Source organism: Caenorhabditis elegans, chromosome II, assembly GCF_000002985.6.
Source record: "Caenorhabditis elegans chromosome II".
NCBI lineage: Eukaryota > Metazoa > Nematoda > Chromadorea > Rhabditida > Rhabditidae > Caenorhabditis > Caenorhabditis elegans.
This window is the reverse complement of record NC_003280.10, coordinates 9113127-9134660: the sequence shown is the minus strand read 5'-3', so window position 1 is coordinate 9134660 and position 21534 is coordinate 9113127. Positions and strand designations below refer to the sequence as shown.

The 21534-nt window shown below is 33.7% G+C and overlaps 2 protein-coding genes and 1 non-coding gene across 13 annotated transcripts; 1 reads left to right on the top strand and 2 right to left on the bottom strand.

Annotated features, from left to right (window-relative positions):
• Nucleotides 1-114: 114 nt before the first annotated feature.
• On the bottom strand, nt 115-2998 carry C16D2.1 (Skp1-related protein; the record flags this gene model as incomplete). 3 transcript variants are annotated; one of them, NM_063547.6, is made up of 5 exons in its annotated part: nt 115-328; nt 462-614; nt 662-761; nt 920-1026; nt 2396-2998. In NM_063547.6, 5 exons carry the CDS (start codon nt 2444-2446, stop codon nt 155-157), a joined length of 585 nt encoding a protein of 194 aa, NP_495948.1. The 3 variants fall into 3 exon arrangements, with proteins under 3 accessions (NP_495948.1, NP_001379475.1, NP_001122589.1); NM_001393144.1 differs by lacking the exon at nt 2396-2998 and adding an exon at nt 1649-1707 and having other exon boundaries at nt 123-328; NM_001129117.3 differs by lacking the exons at nt 920-1026; nt 2396-2998 and having other exon boundaries at nt 155-328; nt 662-706.
• Nucleotides 2430-21504, bottom strand: jun-1 (the record flags this gene model as incomplete). Of its 9 annotated transcripts, none has more annotated exons than NM_001027195.4 (8): nt 2443-2930; nt 3596-3713; nt 11325-11419; nt 12169-12358; nt 13743-13859; nt 14365-14485; nt 17765-17836; nt 21259-21504. In NM_001027195.4, 8 exons carry the CDS (start codon nt 21368-21370, stop codon nt 2796-2798), a joined length of 960 nt encoding a protein of 319 aa, NP_001022366.1. The 9 variants fall into 9 exon arrangements, with proteins under 9 accessions (NP_001022368.1, NP_001370235.1, NP_001129827.1 ...); NM_001027196.5 differs by lacking the exon at nt 21259-21504 and adding an exon at nt 17934-18044 and having other exon boundaries at nt 2444-2930; NM_001356878.3 differs by lacking the exons at nt 17765-17836; nt 21259-21504 and adding an exon at nt 16081-16238 and having other exon boundaries at nt 2446-2930.
• Nucleotides 9422-9690, top strand: T24H10.12. The gene has a single exon (NR_101732.1). It is a non-coding gene; the product is annotated as a small nucleolar RNA T24H10.12 (small nucleolar RNA).
• Nucleotides 21505-21534: the final 30 nt, after the last annotated feature.

Below are 21534 nucleotides of genomic sequence, written 5' to 3'. Positions count from 1 at the left end.
ATCTCGTGATTTTCCCTTGTTGTTGGAATATCCGAAAATTAATTAAAATTAGAACGGCCAGACACAACGAATAAATGAATTTTTATCCTGGAAACCGAAAAATTTGAGCGAAAAAAATTCGAGAACGGCAATGTTTTATTTCGAACGAGTTCAATTAAAGTGTGACACGTCTGAATTGAGCGAGTTGCTGTTCGGATGTTGGGTCCAATCCGACATGAGCAACTTCGAGAATTTGTGCCATTTCACCTGTGCTCTTTCCCTCAAGTTTGGAGGCCACCCATTTGGCTGCACATTTTCCAAGGTAGGATGTCTCCAGGAAAAGGCTTGCCTGCAAGTATATAAGTTAGTTTTGAAAACAAATTCTAGAATACTATAGAGTTTAAAAATTGTTGCTTGATGAACTTGTAATAGACGCATTTCAGCTTTTTAAAGATTCCACATCAAAACTATATATGAATTACTTCCAAAATTTGAATGCATTCTTTCAACGTAAGATTCGGGAAAAATTGACAAAAATCAAGGGTTTTCTCATCAATCTTCTTGGCAGCGCGACTCCAATCAATAATTTTTTGCATAGTCTTTGACTCGATCGAAATTGGGATGACAATGAATTGCTGAAAAAGTCAAGCTATTTGTAACAGAGCTAAGAACAAATTGTTACCTCATCAGACGCATCACTACTCAGATTATTCAAGTTGGCAAACATATTTTCGACCACAGAAAGATATTTGACATCGTTGGCACAGAGCACCAATTGCTGGCTAAAATATAAAATAATGAACAACTTTCTATATGGTAAAACATTGGTCACGTTTTGTCCATTCAAACTATGGGAAAATGTGATGAAATTTCATATCAATGAATTCAAGCTGTCGTTACAAATTTTTGAACATTTATAATATTTTTAAACTTTACTAACCCATCAATAGTTTTGATAACGCGTCTGGCTTGATTTGGTGTAGCACAGACGGCGGTTGTCGCTTCGATTGGGCTTGGAACAGCTGGAGTTGCCACGTCACCCAGCTCCTGAAAAGACGCAAAATTTTATGTGAATAAATTATGAATAGAAATCAGACGAGCATTGCAGCAAAACACAGTTTGTTTTTTTTTAGTTTTTCATGCTCTCCCATATTTTTGATTTTTGGTTGATTCTTGTTGCTTTCAGATGAGAAAAATGAGTAGGAGATGTTATTCGTTTTCAGTTTTCAGATTTCAGTTGTTTTCCAAAAAAAAATCTGATGTGGATGAAATGTGGACTGTCGATTAACCAGAACTTAAAACTAATTTCAAAATCATTTTTCGATTCTCAGAGAATTTATTTGAATTCAACCGGGCTACCATTGGCCGAAAATCGGAAGGAAAAACTTTTTGCTGATGTTTTATTAATTGATAAATAGGTTGATTCCGTTAGTTCGGAAATTCGATGTGCATTCCAAAGGCATGCTATTGAGAATAATAATTGCTAGAAGCCCAAAAATTGTTGTGGTCTTTTTTATTGTAGTGATCTAAAAATTCCCAAACAATAATGAATTTTACACCAATCTCTGCGCGTCTAACGAATGCTATTTTGTTATAAATTTTTCTTAAATTTTCAAGTTTCCGTGCGCTGTCGGAAATTCAAGAATCTGAAATATTTTTCGTAACTCACAGTTGAAAGCTTTGTGCTAGAAGAGCGGAAGTAGTTTTGAAAGAAGTTCATTCTCGAAATGAAAATTTATTGCTTTACGGCAAACAAACAAAGACAGAAATGATTTTTTGTTGTCAAAATTAAACGCGGGACGTGATGATCAAAATTTAATTTTCAAATTAAATATATTTTTTCAAGAAAAAAAAACAAATGTCGTCACCATGTGAGGAAATGGATGCATACTGGGTTCATATCTAGAATACAGCATGAAAATAAAGAATGTAAATTTGGATACAAACATGGTGTATTTTTAGTTGTAGCTTGTTCCAAAAAAATTGTGCGAAAGAGCCAAATCAAACCATAACGGCATTCAATTTTGTTGAGAATGGTTCTACTAAACTAGGACTGTCAAACTGGACTTAACCACCCGTGTATTCTAGATTCTAGTGCTATAATTGCTGGAAGCCGGAATTGTCGGGTTCAGGAGGATTTAGAACGAGAGCTGAAGACACTCGTATTCCAGCCCGAATGCCAGAAAAGTATTCCAGTGGAGAAAGAGATTTAAGAAGCTTTAAAAGTATTTTATAAAACATAATTAACTTTTCATTCAATTTCTAGGCTGCTACTTAGTTCAGAAACTCGAACTATGAATCTTTTAAACATTTTAATAGAACTGATAGCGTATAGAAGCATAAAAGCAGTGCTTTATACTTAAGTTTCCATGTGTTGCCGAAAAGTTAAGAATCTGAAATATTTTTTGTAACTCACAGTTGAAAGCTTTGTGTTGGAAAAGCGGAAGTAGTTTTGAAAGAAGTTCATTCTTGAAATAAAAATTTATTGCTTTACGGCAAACAAACAAAGACAGAAATGATTAGTTTCAAAATTAAAAACGAGACGTTGACGATCACAATTAAATTTTAAAATTAAATAATTTTTGGTTTTTCTTTTCAAAAATAATTGTTAAATGAGATATTTGAATTTCAAAAAAAAAAGAAGAAAAAACGAAACAATACAATCTACCCTGAGCAGGGAATGTTGAGAAGGTGAAGAGTGGGAAACACATGTGATCTATTATTACTAATTGCACTAATTGCTCAAAAAGTAATTGCCGGTAGAATGATGATAATCGGGATAAAATGAGGCAGTTTTGAGTTGATAATATATTCGTTTAAACACGAATCGAATTGTTCGGGCATCCATTTCCCGAGTGATGTTCAACCGTTCTTCTGAAATGTTCAAGAGCTCTGTTGAGCTCGAGGAGTTCAGCGTCAAGGCGTTGACCGCGGTGCTTCTCGTGGAGAACCTGCAAAAATTGAATTTGAATTGAATGCTAAAAAAATAAATTGAAACTCAATCACTTTTACATACTTTTTCGTTAAACTTAATTAGTTTTGCACATTTAGCTGTCTAGCGGGAAATCTAACAGGTAGAAAATAGACGAGAAGATTTTTAATACTTTGCTATATTTTAGCTTGGTATGAAAATGGAAACAATATGTGGATGATTTTTCAAAAAGATGGGATTACGATTTTACACAAAAAAAAACCTACTCGCCTGTCTACGTACAGTACAAAAAGATCATTAAAAATGCCGGGCATACTTGCCGTAAAACCTTTTTCATTCGGTCAAAAAATAAGTCGAAGTGATAATTTCTGTTGACATAGAGCCCTATATAGAACAAGGCTATTTAATAAATCGTATTTCTCCTTCTAGTCTAGCCCTTCATTAAAAATTAGTGTTGCAGCCAAACAGTCTTTCCCTGACTTTATGTCAGACGAGCTATTTCTTGTGTAAATTTTTGTAACACTCTATTGAAATAAACTCAAAGGTATGCATAGTATCGATAAATTTATGTGAACAAAATGCTTGTTTTGAGCTTCAAGCAACATCTCCAAATGGCATCATTGCTTCCAGAAACGCAAAACAAAATCATTACCATTATTATCCCTACCAAGAAAAAAAGCTCACCTGTTCTTCCAGCTCCTTGATGCGATCCATTTTCTTTTGACGGCATTTGGTGGCGGCTTGCCTATTGCGAGCTCTCTTTCTCTCAAGCTTCTTCTTTTCTTGGTCATCGAGTGCCATCCTAAGTTAAAAATAATTAGAATTGGAATTTAAATTTTAGCGTTCAATTTCTGGTTTACCATTCAATTTGCTCTTCAGGTGTCATACCAAAAGTCTCCGACGACCAGACCATCTTTTAAAAATTGACTATTAAATAGAATATATAAGTATTTATAAGAAAAAAAACACAAATGTGCTGCTGTTCTTCTTCCTTCTCAAATAACACCCGCCTCCTAAAGAAAAACAAGGCAAGAAAAGTGGGCGGTACGTGTTCTTTTTTGACTCCTCCCTCATTTCTGCAGTTACCATGGTTTCCTCTCGAGGTGTGAATCATAGATAGGAGAGAATAACTCTAATCCTTGCACAGATATATGAGAAGTACATATTCGCTCACATGTGTAAATGTCTAAGCCTCTCTCCCTGACACACACTCTCATTGTGTATGCAGTTAGTCACAAAAATCGTCGGCTAATGAAAAGAAGGAAGGGATTGAAGATGAAGAGGGATGAGACGGATTAACAAAAAATGTGTTGATAGAAGGAATGCGCATGTGTTCGTATAAAATTGATACCTTTTTCGGTCGAGAAATCAGCAACTATTGTCACACAAGCTATGTATATGCCGAATTTCCTCGATCAGAATTGCACCCCACTACTTTACTTTAAAATCTTTGGTCGTTTTAAAGAAAACAATGAATGCCGAATTACAAAAAAAGTGGAAATTTTATCAGTTGACAATTGCTACATAGAACAAACGACAACTGAGCTATGAATTGACAAAGTTGAACAATGGGGTGCAATACTAATAGATGAAATACAGTATGTATTTTTTATGTTCAATAAATTCATTGAACACATATATGAGAAGCAACGCTCTAAAATGTAACCTAATTCACTTCTGAATCATTTACAAAAAGATTGTCAAAAGTCTACTAAATAGAATATAATTTAGGTAATATGACAACCCGCCCACACCTGTCTGGTCTGGAAATTGAATGGAAGGTCATTTGAAGTTTCAGAGATCGGTTTGTAGGGATTTCAACGAGTTTTGGATATTCATGACTAATATGAATATTGACTCTTATGAATTAATTAGATATCAAGGAATTTTTGTAGTTTTGAAAAAAACAAAAATTGTTCGGTTTTGCTTCGTATATTGTACTGATACACTTTACATGCTTTACATTTAAAGGGTAGTGGACTTTCCCTGTGACCCTGATATTTTAAAGAAATATCAGGATATTACCCTTGAGAGGTAATGTCTCGTAAAACTTTATAGCTGTGTTGAACTCCAAAAAAGAAAACAGAAAAACATACGAATCGCCATTCATGAAGTTGAAAAATGGAAACTTTGGGTTTGCATCACCAAAAAATGGGGATGACTTCGGAGTTGAATCGGCAGAAATCGGAGAACTCGAGGAGTCAGATGTACAGAAATTGAATGGAGATGTCGATGAGAACATGATTGGGAATTGTGGTGTTGGTGTTAAAGTCAGTGAAGATGGAATATTTGAATTCATTAGAGAATTCATCCATTGTGGTGGCTGATAGTTTAACATGGTGATGAGAATGGTGGAAAAAAGGAAAGAATGATTTCGAGTAAGAACAAACGAGAACCGAGAGACACGAGAATTCTGAGCTTCCTTGATCAGTACACTCTCTCGTTTGGTGATTCAGAGAAGGTGGTACTGGGTGAGCAAAGGAATTTGAATTTTTGACGGTGGAGAGAATGATGTCATTATATACGGTAAGTGGAGGTTTTAAGCTATTCCAGTTAATTCAGAATTTATGTGTATTCTTGAAGCTTTTCGAAAAGTTCTACAGTACCCTTTCATTCCTCAAACATCAAAGATTTTTCCCGTCAAATCTATTTATCTTATTCTCGAAAACACCTTTTTCATGACCCCATTCATCAAAAAATCACTTCCAAAACAATTTCCTTCCCCACTTCAATAACACTGACCGAACAAGAAATCTAGTGAATCCAAAGTGCAAAAAATCCTGCAGAAAGAATTTTTCTCACCGGCCGCAAAAAGGAAAAAAAATACCGAGCTGCTAAAAATATATAGCAAAAAAGTATATGTATTAGTCTCATTTATATGTGCAAAAGTGAAGAGGAAGAAGAAAAGTTTCACAGCAAGATTAGGACGGATTATCTATGTCTATAACAATTGCATCAAGGTCCAAATGGCTCAGAACTTTATTGGCAAAAATGTGATGAATGTTATTTGCATCTATTTCTCTTTGAAATTGAGAAATATCAGAATTATTTTAAACTCTAAATGTTTTGTTTCCAAATGTTCCAGTGCAAAACTACATCAGCTTGCATGCCATTTTTATACTTTAGATTCAGTGTTCAAATCACTGAACCATGGATTTGTACACTCTCTAACTGCTCAAATCTCGTTTTGTTATCTCGTAGACAATGAATCCCAAAAAGTTCGTTGCCCTTTTCTTCCGACATCTCTTGTATAACCTTTCATCTCTTTTTCACCCTCAATTTCCATTTTTCCCGAAATGTTTCGATTTCTTTCGAAATAATTGCGAAACGAACAGGTTTCATCTGGGAATTCCCCTCCCGTCCAGATGGTTCTAGAAGAAAAACTGTTGGAAAAAGTGGGGCAAAAACTGTGTGGAAATGGGGAGAGATTGGGTGTGTATGTAGATGAGACTGTGATAAGAGAAGGTGATATGAGAGAGAGAAAGGGACCGGAAGAATAGTGTTAAGAAGCCGGAGACGCAGATGTAGAAATATGGATTGTTTTCTAGGAGAATGAAAAAGAAGGAAAATATGAATATGAAAGTTTGATAAGAATCAAGAATAATAATGACGTGATGCTGCATTTTAATACGTGTTTTGCGAATTATCAAAAGGAACGCGGACGGGGAGAAGAATTGGTTAATTGAAATATTCAGATGATCTTCTAGATTACACTGGATTGCGGCAAGCTACATCAAACGCAACTCCTTATTTGAAAGAAAAAGGAGTTCCCGAATAGCTGAAATAATGGATCCAATGAGTTTCAGTCAAGTTATTAGGAACGAGTGAAATTATGCAGTAGCATAATTCTAGGGTCATAAACTATAGGTCACAAGCTCAAATGTTGCATCTGCTAGAAAATAGTATTTTGTAAATATCTTAGGCGATTTTTTTTAATTTCTGGAGGTTAAATGCTTAGGTGCAAACATATAATAAATATAAAAGTTTTACAATTTCCAATTCGGTACGCGCAACCGACTATAAGTACATTTTTAGATGAATTAGGTCAATGTAGTGAATAAAAAATATATATAATTTCGATGTACATCGAATACAAAATAGTTGAAAAAATCAGAAACTTACATATTAATGGGATCAATATGTGAATAGTCACCATATCCACCTCCTCCGCCACCAATATTTCCACTGTATTGTCCTCCTCCCATACATCCCTGATTCCTCGAGTCAGAGTTATAGCTCACACTAAGATTAGCCGCTACAGAAGATGATGAGGATCCAGATGAAGATGAAGCCGATGGTTCATCATATGAATTGTGATGGTGTCCCCAATTGAGCATTGTTTCCTAGTTGATTCGACTCCGTATCTAACGACGTCTTCTAGAGTTCTTCTGATGTTTAAATGGTGTACCGTCAGGAAAGAAGAGCGAATATGGTGGAGAGAGAAAAGGGCGGTCATTGGGCGGGGCTTAGAATGAGATAGAGAGAGAACGTAAGGGGTAACAAGAAAGGTGGAGGAGGGGAGAAGCTGTAAATGAGTCACCTTGCTGGTTTTGGTGTCTGACTGTTTGTGTTGGTCGTACGTATGTTTGTACGTTCGCACTTGGGTGCCCGAGACAGTGAAAGAGGCGGTGAGTCATTTGTGTGTATGAGAATATGAAAAAAAAAATGAAGAGAGAGAGAGAGGGACAGTATTGGATAACTTTCTATGATTTGTGAGTGTGTCAGTGATGTGATTCTGACCGATTTGGAAAAGATCAGCGAATGATCAGAACTCGTGCACAAGCTAGGCAGTATCAGGATCAGGGGAAAGTTGTTTTCTTTAACTGTATTGCACAACATATTTGCCCTCATGATAGCAAAATTTCATGAGCATTTTTGTAGGAAGACTGTGGAGAAACCGGAAGTCTACAATGAGCAATGTACTGTACTGTTTCTACGAGACTGGAAACTAAGACTTACATCGTTTTTAGATGTTTTTGGGAAACCTTGATCTTAACATTTAAAAAGACAAGGGATATTAAATATTTTGATTATAAATAATTTCTGCTTGGAAGAGTGCAATTTTGAGGTGGCTTTAAAATATTCGAAACGATTGAAATAATTTTTTTAAACCGTATCATGTTTTGGCATCAAATGTAATTCGAATTACTTCCCATAATTAATTTCTTCGTTAAGCTAGCAAGTTAGTTGAATGTGATAGCAAACGACTTAAGTTAAAAAATTGATGACTTAAAACTCCAAGAAAACCTATTTTCAATCTGCTTAATAATCTATTGACACCGAGCATCACAATTCTCAATTTTCTCCCGAAGAAAGTAAAATTCAACTATTTAGAAAATAAATTTTTGATGCGTTATTAAAAAGAAACAACATGGAAAGAATTCAATTTCCAATCGAAATAAATGCATGAAAAAAAATAAACGAAAAATCTGAAGGAAGACAGTTTTCCGAGAGAACCGAATTTTTCTTTTTTTCATTCCATTTTCTATAGGAACATGTGCAGAACACCTGCTTGAGGTCATGACCATTACTTCCATTTTCCTTTGCTCTTCGATGTAGTTAGTATTCTAGTCATTTCATTTTCGTCAAGAATTGGGAAAATTGAGTCATTAGCCGTGCAATTCTTTTTTCTCCGGAAATTTGTCATTTCTCTTTTTACAAATTTTTGATAAGAAGCCACAAATAAAACTATACGAAACAAAAAAAATACAATAGAGAAATTGATGATGCATATACACGAAGATCGTGGAGAAATTCCATGGAAAAATAAACTGTTATAACGAAAGTTAACAAACATATTCTAGAAAGTATCGCCATATTACATGATACGGTAGCTAAAATTTAAGTTTTAAACTAATGGGGTTATTCAAGTAATGTAGCAAAATGTATTTAAATACATTTGTGACGTCACAAATGTATTTAAATACATGTTTTTATCTACTTGAATAAGGTTGTGACGTAATTTTTCTACACTTTTTAATTTTCCGACACTACTTGAATAACCCCATAGCGGATTTCGATTCTAAGATTTTTTTTTGTTTTTTTTTTAATTTATAATTTGAAACTTCAATAATTACTGAACTAAATTTTGGACAAGCTTAAAAAAAAAATAAAAAATGCAGACCTCATCTGTTCAAGAAATCAATATATTTCGGGGAAGCAAGCCAGTTGCTGCAGGCATTCAAAATTTTCATTTAAAAAAAACTACAAAACAAGCAAAGTAAAGAACAAAAAAAATCAAATCAGGAAATATGTCGATTCTGTATTGTGCTAAAAAGGTGTGCAAGTCAAGAAACTGAGGCCACTCCCTGTTTGAACAACACTATCGATATGAAGAAAAAAGGCAAAAAAATGTGAAGAAAGAAGGAGGGAAAAGTGCGTGCACACATATACAGGCATATACACCCTTTCACCAAATGTTTAGTATAGTTGAACAGTTGAAAGCAAAGACATTGTACGAGACAACCTCTATCAAATAACCCATAAAACTTGTGATGATGGAGAAGTTTTGAGCGAAATTTGTTTGATTTGAGGAAGTGTATTCAATTTTTTGAGTATAATCATCACATGTTTTTGGGAGAAACTAAAAACAACTTCCTTGCACAAATTTGACGAACAGCAGAGTGTTCCTGATGTTGAATTAAAATATTGAAGTTACATGGATTATTTAGGGAAAGTTCGTGAATACATTTTGGAATGGATTAAAAATTGTTACAACGATTTTGAATGCTATTAATACAAAGATAAATATATTAAACAGTGTAGTGGAATTTAGCATTTTTGATGATTGGCTTTGCTCAGTATAAGCATTTTCTTAAACAAAACTAGGTCTCAAAATTTTATACCTTCTATTGCATTAAAAATATATATTCGAAAATCTTCCAAAAGCTCTTGCAGTCCATGTAAAACAAGTCGAAATTAAGAGAAGATGCATACAACTCCAATGATTCTCACAATGAAAGACTTAAATTGACTGAAATTGTAGTATACTCTGAGTGCGTAAAGTCAGATATCCTTGAAAAACATTCTTCAAATTCTCCGAATGATTAGTGAACGAACAGAGAAGATGCATCTAAAGTAATAATTCAACCTGTCCAATCGAAGCCATGTGGTCGTTTACCAAAAGTACTCAATCTGTGTTGTTTTATTCCAGATGACTCATATTCAGGGTCATTCTGGTAGGAACTGTATGAGTCAAATCGTTATCTAACTTCCAGTTTTAATGCTTAGTCACCATCATCATCATCTAGGAGGGTGGCCTATGAAAACAGAACAGACAGATAATTCTTGCAAATGAAAGAAGTTCAAGGGTAGAAAAATGAATATAGACTGCAGGGAGGCAGGTGATATATAGCAATTGAATTTCAAAAGAGTGGGTGGAATTGGAAATGTTGCAACTTTGAATGGATGAACTAGTTTTTTGTTGCAAAAAAGATTATGCAGATTCTTGCACTTAATCTTGACTTTTTTGTTTGACCAGTACTAAGAGGTTTATTATACAAAAAAGGACAGTGTTGCGAAATCTGACAGGTGTCTGCTGTTCAAACTTTTCCAACAGAATATAGCTTTCAAATTTTCAAAAGTAAACTTTTTGGTGGTAACTGAGAGCTCTCGACTTTCTTGAAAGTATTTTTATAACTTGTAGGCAAAAGAACAGGACCCACATTTGCAAATAAAAAAGAATACGGTACACAATTTTTTCATAAAACTTCAAATTTTAAATTGCAATGTTTCTACCCAATTAAATAAAAGTTCAATCCAATAGTCTGTTTTCAGACAAAAAATAAATTGAATCTATTTTCAGAAGTTCCACTTATTTCAAATTATTCAGTTGAGGTAATAGGTTCCAAAAATCAAAAATATATCATTAAGCAAAAAAAAACATTAGTTGTAGTTGCCCATTTGGGCATAAAAATCATATATCTGTTCTTGCTTCAAATTGTTGTCCATCTTTGAACAAGCATAGGTGAGAAGGAAATATTGGTTATGATATTTGAAGAATTTTAATTCAATTAAAAGTACAGACAGAATAAAACATTTTTGTGCAAGAGGAATGCCCTGTGAACCCCTTGGACACTGAAAAAATGAGCAAGAAATTGATGAATTATGAATGAATCCCGGATGGAGAGACTTCTTCACTATTTTTGCATCATAAAATTTTTGGAATATATATTGAGAACGAGGAGAGGAGTATTTTTGCTATAAAAAGACTATGAAGAAAAAAGAAAAAGAGAGGAAAATAAGTAGAAGAAGAAGCCCGAAGAACTGAATACTCTTCTTTTTTTCCTCTTCTCTTTTTCTTAATTTTTCTGTTCTGCAAAACGGCTCGCCGTGCCTAATTGTGTGAGCTCAAGGAGTCGGAGATGGTTGGAATGTCACTTGAAGAGAGAGAGGTAAAATTATCTGAACTTACCCGCATCGTGAAGCACTTCGAGAATCTAATCCACCGTCTGAATCGTCACTGTTGACACCGTTGAAAGCGTAAATTTCTGCGGATTGTTGTGGTGGCTGAAAATTTAAAAATGCTCTAAATGGTAAATTGCATGCCTAATAAATGTGCACAAAATATTTTTCGATTAAATTTTTGTGTGCATTCAATGAAAATTATACTTTCTATAGAAAAAAAAACTCAAAATCGTCAAAAAAAAAACAAGATCTGATGAATCTGAAATTTTGTCATCGTGTTTTGTTCTCTTCATTGTTTATGTTTTGAATACGTTTTCTGGTCAGCTAGAAATGCTTTTCCTTGAAAAACATTCATTATGGTCAATTAAGGGATGACAGAGGCAACCGTAAACAAACTTGCGCGTCAAATTTGATGCATTGGATTGTATCGTAAGTTTTTCAAATTTATCTTAAAATTGGAAATTTACCAAAATGTTGAATGAAAATTTTTCAAAACTCTTTCAAAAGTTGTGAATTTTTGTCATGATATTTTGCGGTTTGGAGCTAAAATTTAATTTCTTTTAATTTTGAAAAATATTTCCAAGTATTTTTCATAAACATAATTGACATATGTTCACATTTTTTCTACATTGTAATATTACACACTTTGAGCATTTTTACACTTATGCATGCAATCTAAATTGTTAAGTTCTATATAAAAATTAATGTGTAAAGTTTTTGTAAAATTGCTTCATCTCCTAACAAAATTATGAAATATTTCTATTTTCCAGGCGAGTATTTGAATCTTGTGGTTTCTCAGAGCAGTTTTTTGGGTTTACAGGTAACGCTTTTTTAACGGTAAAAAAACTCACAGTTAAATTGAGTTTATCAGGACGTGAAGTGGAGGCGGTTGTTGACGAAACGAAATTGTTTAGAAGCGGTTGAAAAGCCGTAATTTGAGAAGTGGTAACCGCAGTTGTGGAAGAGTCTGGCGAATTGGACGACGAAATTATTGGTGGACCGGGAATGGCAGACGAGGCCAGAATCTTCATCGATAGATCGCTGAAAAGAATAAAGGACTATACAATGTACGGGAAGATACGGGTTGGACGATTTGTTTTCAAAACATGCACGTGTAGTTTGTATGTTTTTGGAAAGAAAACGAAATGACGACTACGATTTTCTTTTTCTCTTTTTTTTTGTGAAATAGAGAGACTAGTCTCCGATCGATTGTATTTTGTTTAGTTGTTGTCTCCGTCGCGTCCAGAAAAAAGGAACCATTATGCGGAATATTTACTCACTTCTATTGCTGGGTAAATGCCTAGTCTTTTTCTGTTTTGAGGAAATTTCACAGTGGTTTACCAAAAGGATTTTATACCAAAAATCTACCGTGAGAAAATTTTTTTCGAAATCAAGTGACCGGATAAACACGAGATTTTTCTAATGCTGAAGGGTTCGAAAAGTTGGAGTTTGAAAAGGGACATATCAAAAAAATTTCTATATCCAAAAAATAGTGTTAGATTTCATTTTAAAAAAACCAATTTAACCTTCAATTTAGAACATAAACATTTTTGATTGATATTGCCCAATTTTTGGAGTTTTGAGATGTTCTTCCCAAAACTGCTTTATCCGAAATTTTATCTAAGACCTCCTAACATTGTCATCTAGAAGAGTTAACATCCCTGGTTTGTAACATTTGAGCCAGTTAACCGCAAGTAAAATTCAAAAACTTACTTCAGAACTTGCTGGTTTTTGAAGTTTCAGTTTCAGAATTTTTATTCATTCGAAAAAACACATTTAAGTAGGTGAGAACAGCTTTCCGACGATAAAAAAAATTTCTACAAGTTACCGCACCTAGTGAGTTACAAATTTTCAAGGCATGACGTAAGCAGAGTTTAATTTGAGTGAGACCGTGCCAGACCGTGTGGGCTCCAAGTTACCATCTTTTTTGGCGACTAGGCAGTGATCGTTTTTATTTTGTTTCTGAAATTTTATATTTCCAGTTAAACTGCGAAATCATGTTGCATTGAATATCTTCCCCTCACACTTTATTTTTTCAGTTCATTATTTTTCATACACTTTTTTCATATCTCAACCGAAAATGACGTTTATCCGCAAGGGCACGTGAGCATCTATTTCCTGTTTTGTTGGATTTGTGTGAAGCTGGTTTGTGAGTGTGAGAATGTTTCAGGGTCATATGATTCATAGATAGAAATTAGTTTTTAGAGTGATTATTCTTTCATTCATTTCCCAGTCTTTTCAATAAGTTACTCTTTCTTATTTGTTCCCTCTCTCGCCTTCCTTCTTGAAATTTACGTCACTCTTCGCATCACATCTCACCCACAATTCTTTGAAAAAACATGTAAATACATTTGAATTTGTTGCTCAATGATCTTTTGATCTAACACATAATTCTTCCGCAATAAATAACATGATCTTCACTTACTCCAGATCTCCTGAGGTGACCAGTGGCAATAAAGTTGGTGATGACAGTGGAGCAATTGATGGGCCGCTTGTTATTGGAGTATTACCCAATAAAGACATTACAATTGTGTGCATGTCGCTGAAATTTTTTTTATTGATTCTAAAACAATCTGAAATACGATTCCGATTTGTTTAATTATTCAATTGTATTGTTTTTCTTTTTAGAATTTGAATGTTTTGAGGAAGTTTTTTTTAAATTAAATTGCCCTGGGATTTTAATTTCGAAAATCTTCATTTCCTATAATTTCCCTTTTTTTTAAAGCCTATCAAATATATCCTCCCAATGCTTTTTGATGACGATGTAGGTGTCATTTGGACCTTGTGATTGGGATTATCATATATCCATCTCTCGGATTATTCGCCTGATATTAATGTCCGAAATTGTAAAAAACGAGAAATAAAACGATAAAACAGCGGGCGAGATGTACTAAATTAAGAAATGGCACTTTTTCGGAACTAATCTCTTAGTTGGTGATGAGATGAAGATACATGGAATTATAATGGAAGTAACTATAGTACATATGACCTTTTCAGAGTTCTATTTCAGAAAATTGGTATTTGTCTTGGAATATTGAATTGTTTACCTTGCAGATGCCGGTGTGATTGGACTGAATGCTGCTGTCTGTAAAACGGGGAGAACTGGAGATGAAACAGCTCCTCCAGTGAATTCATATTTATTGGTGGTTTGCATAACACGAAGGGCATCTGAAAATACAAATATTTAGCATGAGTTTGCACTTTTTTAAAGAAATATTGGCACAAGAAAACTAGTTGTGTTCTCTGTTTAATATCACAACAAAAATTAATTTCATAGAAATTCTCATGCCAGTTGTACTTTTTGATCAAAACACCACAAAAAGAACAGTATGAAAAAATTAACATATCAAATATCAGGCGCTTCTGATGATAATTATTTCAGTTTTTATTTTAGCTTTTATTTAATTTCAGTTCAATCGAGAATGAAACTTCTTGGTTCTCAGCGAGAGTCCAGAAATCAAAATACAGAGTAAAAATGTACTTTCAGATAATTTTTGAACATTCAAATTTCAAATGATTATCTTTCAAGTGATCTCTGGCATCTTGGATGATCTTAGGCCAACAAGAAATGATGTGGAAACTACGATTTTTCAGTTGAAAAATTTCATTTTGAGGGTTCAGCTTTGACCCAATTATGAGAAATCTTTCGGAATAGGGATGTGCGGCACATTTTTACAGTACATATATAAAACACCCATTTTGGTGAGGTTTACCAAATTTTAAAATTTAAAATTAATGTAGCAGTTCAGAGATAATAATTCATTGACTCAAAAATTAGGTTTAGTTTTATTTGAAAATTTGAAGAAAATAATCCCAAATTGTAGCGATTTTCAGAAAAAAGCTTCATCAACGTTTTCTCGCCAAATTTCAACTCTGAAATAATTCTTTAAATTTTCAATTGAAATAAATTATAGTTCCATTAAATGAAATATTTGCCATACTTCTACTTGAATTATGGGCCAAGAAAGGCAGCTTTATAGATTTGCGGTACACGCCAAAAAAAAGTGATAAAGTTGTGTGATTGAAGCATAATTGGCCCAATGTTTGAACGTTTTGAACTTTTTAGAGTTATTTCTAATCTAGCAGAACAACAAATTTCCAGTCAAAAATTATAGCGACTCAATTCAGTCCAGATGTATGTTTTTCACCGTTGTCCCTTTGCGACATCATTTGTTGTTCTACGAATCGAATGCTAACTATATTATTCGCCGAAGAAGGTAGTGCCACCTCCCAGCACTGTTGGCTCCCAAAAACAATCTCACACCAATTAATGGTGTAGAACACAGGTTACATGATGAAGCCAGACGACTACTAATATATATATACAAGGAACTTGTGTCTAGATAATTATTTATTTACAAACGATAGACAAAAAATGTTCTCAATGATTATATTGTTGAGCAAAACTCAAAATTGCTTTGAAAATAATAAGATTAGGTTGTTTTCTAATTCCGGTTCAAGTTAAAAGTTCATTATGAAATTGGAAGTTACGTGACATGATGAAAGTTTTAACTGGAATTAAAATATCAAAAGTATCACGAGACTTTGTGCTCAAGAAAACTTTAATTATAGACTTATAGACCTCAACACACAGGTTTTTCTTTAATTTTTTGAAAACTACCCTGAAATTGTATGTTATGAGAAACATTATAGACTACTGAAACTAGTTTTTTTTTCAAATAAGAAGCTATATTGCTTCAACTAAATTATAAACATTTTGTGATGAAAAATTCAAATAAAATTTTGAAATAATAAAAAATTACCTATCAATGTTGAACTACTAAAAATCATATTTCAAAGATTTTATCGTTCGACTCCAGAGAAAGTTTCAAATAAAGAAGCAGATGGTTCGGAATCCAGAACTCAAGAATTCTGCGTTCTGTGCTCAATGAGCAAGTAGTGGACAAGGGCTCTCTCTCTCGATTTCTCAGAGCAGCTCAACGAGACAGCTCACTGCTCAAAACAGAGGCGGTCCTTCGACCCTTTTTCTGATACTTGTTTTGCCATTTTTCCATCCAATAACTCCGCCCATTTGTTTCCCTTCTCCCCCACTTAATGCACTCTGAACTAATTACTAGAACGTCCTTTTGTTATTATGATGATATTTATATGAGATCCTATTTTCATTTTCATTTCTTACACTTTTTCTAGTTGACTGAAAATGAAATTGTGGTGAGAAGAGAAGTAATGGGCGAGTATTATCATTTCAAATTGGCATCTTTTTATCAATAGACTTTATTTTCTGGTGTTGTAAGATAAGACTTCCAGCTTTTCTCAATACTAATTTCGCAATAGTTACCATAATTCAGTTAGTTAAAAGTGCAACGTCACTTCCGGTTCATTTCGAATTCCAAGAAATTATCAATGCGAAACCGAAAATTGATGCGCATGGCATCACATTGGATAAGCAGAACCAACAAATGTAATTACATATTTTTAAAGTTTAAAGAACTGAAAATCAGTTCTCTAGAAACTCGTGAATGTTTACGTAATCGGTGTGAATGGAGTCAGAATAACATTATAATAATGGAATTTTGAACGAGATTTATTTAGATTTCCAAGATTCACATGACTTTTCCAGCTATTTTCAGTTCGCAGAATTATATTGGTTAATAAATGAAATTGATTGAATATCGATATATGTTGCTTGTTTTTAGGATTGTTAGAGATTTGACATCATTCTTTTTGATTTATTATTCAACTACTTTAAGAATTCTAGGTACAAATTCTGAGTTTTCAGAAGCAAAAAATCGTACTTTTTCGTGGCCGTTAACAAAGTTCCACGTGACAGCAAATTTTAAATGACAGCAAAAGCATCAAAGTTAAAAAAATCAATTTTCTAAAGTTGCGTACTTTCGTTTTAAACTTGAAAAAAATTTTTAAAAATTTTGAATTATTTTTTTTTGCTTAGGAAGAGCTGTTAACTATTCATGAAAATTAGTCCCCAAAAAAAATATTGTAACTTTTATAAGTCAATTGAGTTGAGTTTTTTCTTTTGAAGTTGCTGAATTAGCTGCGGCAAGTTGTCGAGTATTTCTTTTGTCTTAATTCGGTTCAAAATAGTTTTTACTTTTTTTCAAAATTTGTGGTACTAGGTGTAGGATTAATGATATTCTGGCGTGCAGAAAATTTAAAATTGAAATCAATTAATTTTTTCAGGTGAAAACTTTAAAAAAATCTTGACTATGTATATCTAAGTTAGTTTTTTTTTCATTTTCCATCCAGTCATAACAGTGGTACAATTGTTTTAAAGTAGTATGCCACCTTCTGATTGTGATGAGAAAGACATTCATTTATCAGTCACACAACAGTTTTGTTGACGTTTTTACTTTGTGATTTCCATTTTTTGAATATTTGATCAGCAAACGATTATTCTTGAGTTCTCAATTTGTGACTTTCTTTTTTTATTTTAAAATTTCCATTCATTTCAATATTCAAAATTCTCACCATAAAATCCTTTACAGTACTGTGCTGTGCTTTCCTTCTCGCCATCATCTACTTCCATATCCTGTCGCCGATCTGAAAGTTAACTTTTAATACTTCAGAGATTGGAATTAGTCTTTTGGTATTCGTGTCATTTGAAAATGAAACTGTCACTCTTAAAATGAACCCTTACATGGTGAAGAGTTGGTATGTTGTGTCACATTCATATCAAACGAGTTATTCATCATCGATTCACAAAATAAATAGAGAAGAATGAGAATCGGAAAACGAAGAAGAAGAAAACGAAACGAAACGATGAGAGAATGAGATGGAGGTGGAGAACCATTTTTGGTGATAAGCGAGTATGACTCACTACTCAACAACCCGACATTTCAGGATGAACTGAAAGCACACTGAATTGCTTACAATTTCAAGACAAACGGGAAGAATTATATTGCTAATTCGTTATTTACCATATCACTGTAACTGTTAAATGTCGTGAACAGTCTCTGATGCTGTGCTTCTAGTAGGCATTCCACTCGGTCGAGGCGTGACCGAGGCGCCTTTCGTCCCTCGAACCCCTTACAGTCAACTTTGTGTTCCATTTACCTTAACTGTGGTTCTGGTGGTTATTTTAAAATTTCTAGTTATGTGAAAAAACTTGAAATCGATTCTATTTTTGGTAGGATAGAGAATTATAAATTTCCATTTCTTGGTGATTCTTGAAACAACTGATTGATTATTTTCTGATCAATTCCATATTAAAATACGGTTATGTTCTTTAGGTATATTTACAAAAACTATGATTTCTTTGATAATTATTTAAAATTCAGCCACTGCAAAATCATAGATCAAATCAAAAGACCCGGAAAATAATTGTTTTCCAAAATATCAGCACATTTAGGAAGTACAATTCCAACAAGAATATATCCTAAATTGGCGGGAATCGAGAAAAGCATAACAAAAAAATAGATTCAATATATATGAAGAAAAATGTTTCAGATAACTTCATAACACAAACATCAATTGATCATGAAACGCGTGTTAGATTTGATTAACAAAACATGTTAACGATGTTCTTGGAACTACGCTGATTAGCAGAAAAAGTTGGTGGGAAATGTTGTTTAAAGTTTTTGAATACGCGACACGAAAAAGGAAAGTGAAAAACTTTCATAATGCTCCATCCAAGCACGTTCTTTAATTTGTGTTTATGATGGTGGGAAAATAGAAAAAGTGAAAAAAAGAGAAGAAGAAAAAGATTCTCAGATGTTCTCTAACAGAAAATGTAGATGAAACTAGAGAACCAGAAAAGCTCAGAGATAAACATCAAAAAGAAAATATTAGAGCAGATCAGTCTTCCACGAGCAGAACGTCATGAATATGTTCTTTAAAGATTAGTGTCAGGTTTGATGGGAATTGGCTGAAACTAGGGCTTCATGCGCCTCATCGGAACTTGGCTTGCCTTCACGGCAACCCTTGCCTGCCTTGTGCCTAGAAATATTAATAACTCATGAGTTAACACAATTCGAGCGCCAAACATCGTTGAATCAAAAATATGAAGCCAGGAGGGGCGGGTAGGTTTGAGGCAGGCAGTGGATCCTGAGGATGCACCTCTCTAGATAGATCTACTATGGGTAACCTAGCTAAAACTGAGTTCAAAATGACTAACTACCTACAGGTTCCATTCTAAAATTGAAACAACTTCTGCAGAAAATGAGAACAAATACTAACAGAGATTCGCCTGAATATTTCATCAAACATATGACTGTTTCGCAAGAGTTGCCATAGCCTCTTTCATCTCATTACCCATGCATGTTATGGAACAGAAATCAGAGCCTAAAAACTGAAAGATGGGAAGGAAAAAAGGGGCAAAGTGTGTGTCAAAACATTTACGAAAGCCCGATGACTCATTCCAAGAAATGAATGGGAACGGATAGAACGAATGAACAAAATATGTCTGGATAAAATGGAAATTAAGAAACCAAAGTTCGAGAATAAACGCATCGAAAATTAGTTCAGCTCACGTAGCTAAAAAAAATTTCAAGACAAACTTTTAAACATCTTCTTTGCAAAAATCTTGATAACGAGAAATTCGACGTAAAATAGAGAAGCGAAGGGCCGGGATAAGCCATTTGTAAGATCATTTTAGATTTTTTATAGCATTCGATCGTTCAAAATCAATTTTAAAATAGCATTGTTTGAACTTTTGCTTGAATTTTCTGTACTTATAGTGTGTTTTGTATTTTCGTATTGTACTTTTGTCAATATGACTTCGAAGAACGTTTTCAAAATACCTAACTATAAATTTCGACAAAACCTTAAAAAACCCAAATAGTGTACTAAAATGATCTGATGAGCTAATAATGAAACTTCCGAAAGGAACAGCTGTTAGTCTTATCATTTGGCACAATCAGGTCGAACCAATGAAATATTGCTCTCAAACCAAGAGAGGGCGGAGAGACATATTGTGGTGATTTATTAGGTAGTTCTTGTGAAAAAATGTCGGGTTTGAAATATGTTAAATTTCTAGATGAAGGTTTTAGAGAAATGAGGTTTGTCGGATTTGTATACCATAATATATTTAAGCTTTTTTTGAAGGATTTGAATAATACAAATCTTCAAAGTAAAGCTAGGGGACAAGCTAGAGTAGGAGGTAGAGATTTTCCAAAAAAACATAGTTTTACCGTTAATTGCAATTTTAAATATTAATCAAGAATTTAGGTTTAATGAAAGTTCAAAAAATTTACCAAGTTTACAGAATATGGTCTAGGAATATATATATATATATAGTTTCAAGTTCCTAGATCCTAACCCTAATGCCTCTACACTTCCGCTAAACTAGGCATATGCGTTTATCAACAAAAAACAGTTCGAAGAAAAGAGACCATATAAGACGAAGAGACGCAGACAGTTGCCAGATGGAACGGGCGGGAAAAGCTGTGCGCCGCTTCGATCACTACAGTAGCTGCGTCGTTGGAATCGAAAATCACGTGTCAACTCGATTTTTTTTTCTCGATCACTGCGTCTCTCTCCGAATTAGAGTCTCGCTCGTAGTTTTTGTGATGATTAAAATGTAATGATGAACATTCATAAAAGTGGGCGGAGCCAGGATTATACCGTTTACTCTATTTTTAAGTGTTTTATGTCCAGTTGAAAGGAAATTGTTGCATAGAAAAACTTTCAATTTGGTAAGAAACAATATGATTTAATTTTACAAATCATTTAAGAAAAATACAAAACAATTTTAACAACCACCTGTTTTTTTTGGCACGCGTCATAAACTTTTTATGGGTTCAAAGAATTCATATTAAACATAGATCTACAAATTGATATAATGTTTTGACAAACAACTTCATCAATTAACGATAAAATCACGAGATCACAAATGTTTGGTAGTTGTAATTTGGCATTTTGATAGTAGTGAAACTATAGTTTTGTAACCATGATTGTCCATTTCCTATTGTGACAGGTTTATCATCAAGTATTCCAAAACTTTTGAACTAGACAAACAAACTAACCCTTTTTGGAATTTTTCCTTCTTCGAGTTGGAGCTTTTGGAGCTTTTAGAACAACTTCTGGAGATTCTGATGATGTTGATGAGGATGGTGGTTCCTCTTGATCCTCTTCCATTTTTGTTTTATTTTGATTTCAAAACCTTTTGACAAATAAGAATTGAATAGAGAGGAAGAGAAGTTGATGACGAATCGGTTGACGACGATGGCGATGGGGGTTAGTCGGCGGGGGCCCCGAGAATGAGTCACACGCACACTCACTCTTGTCTCTTTTCCTCTGCT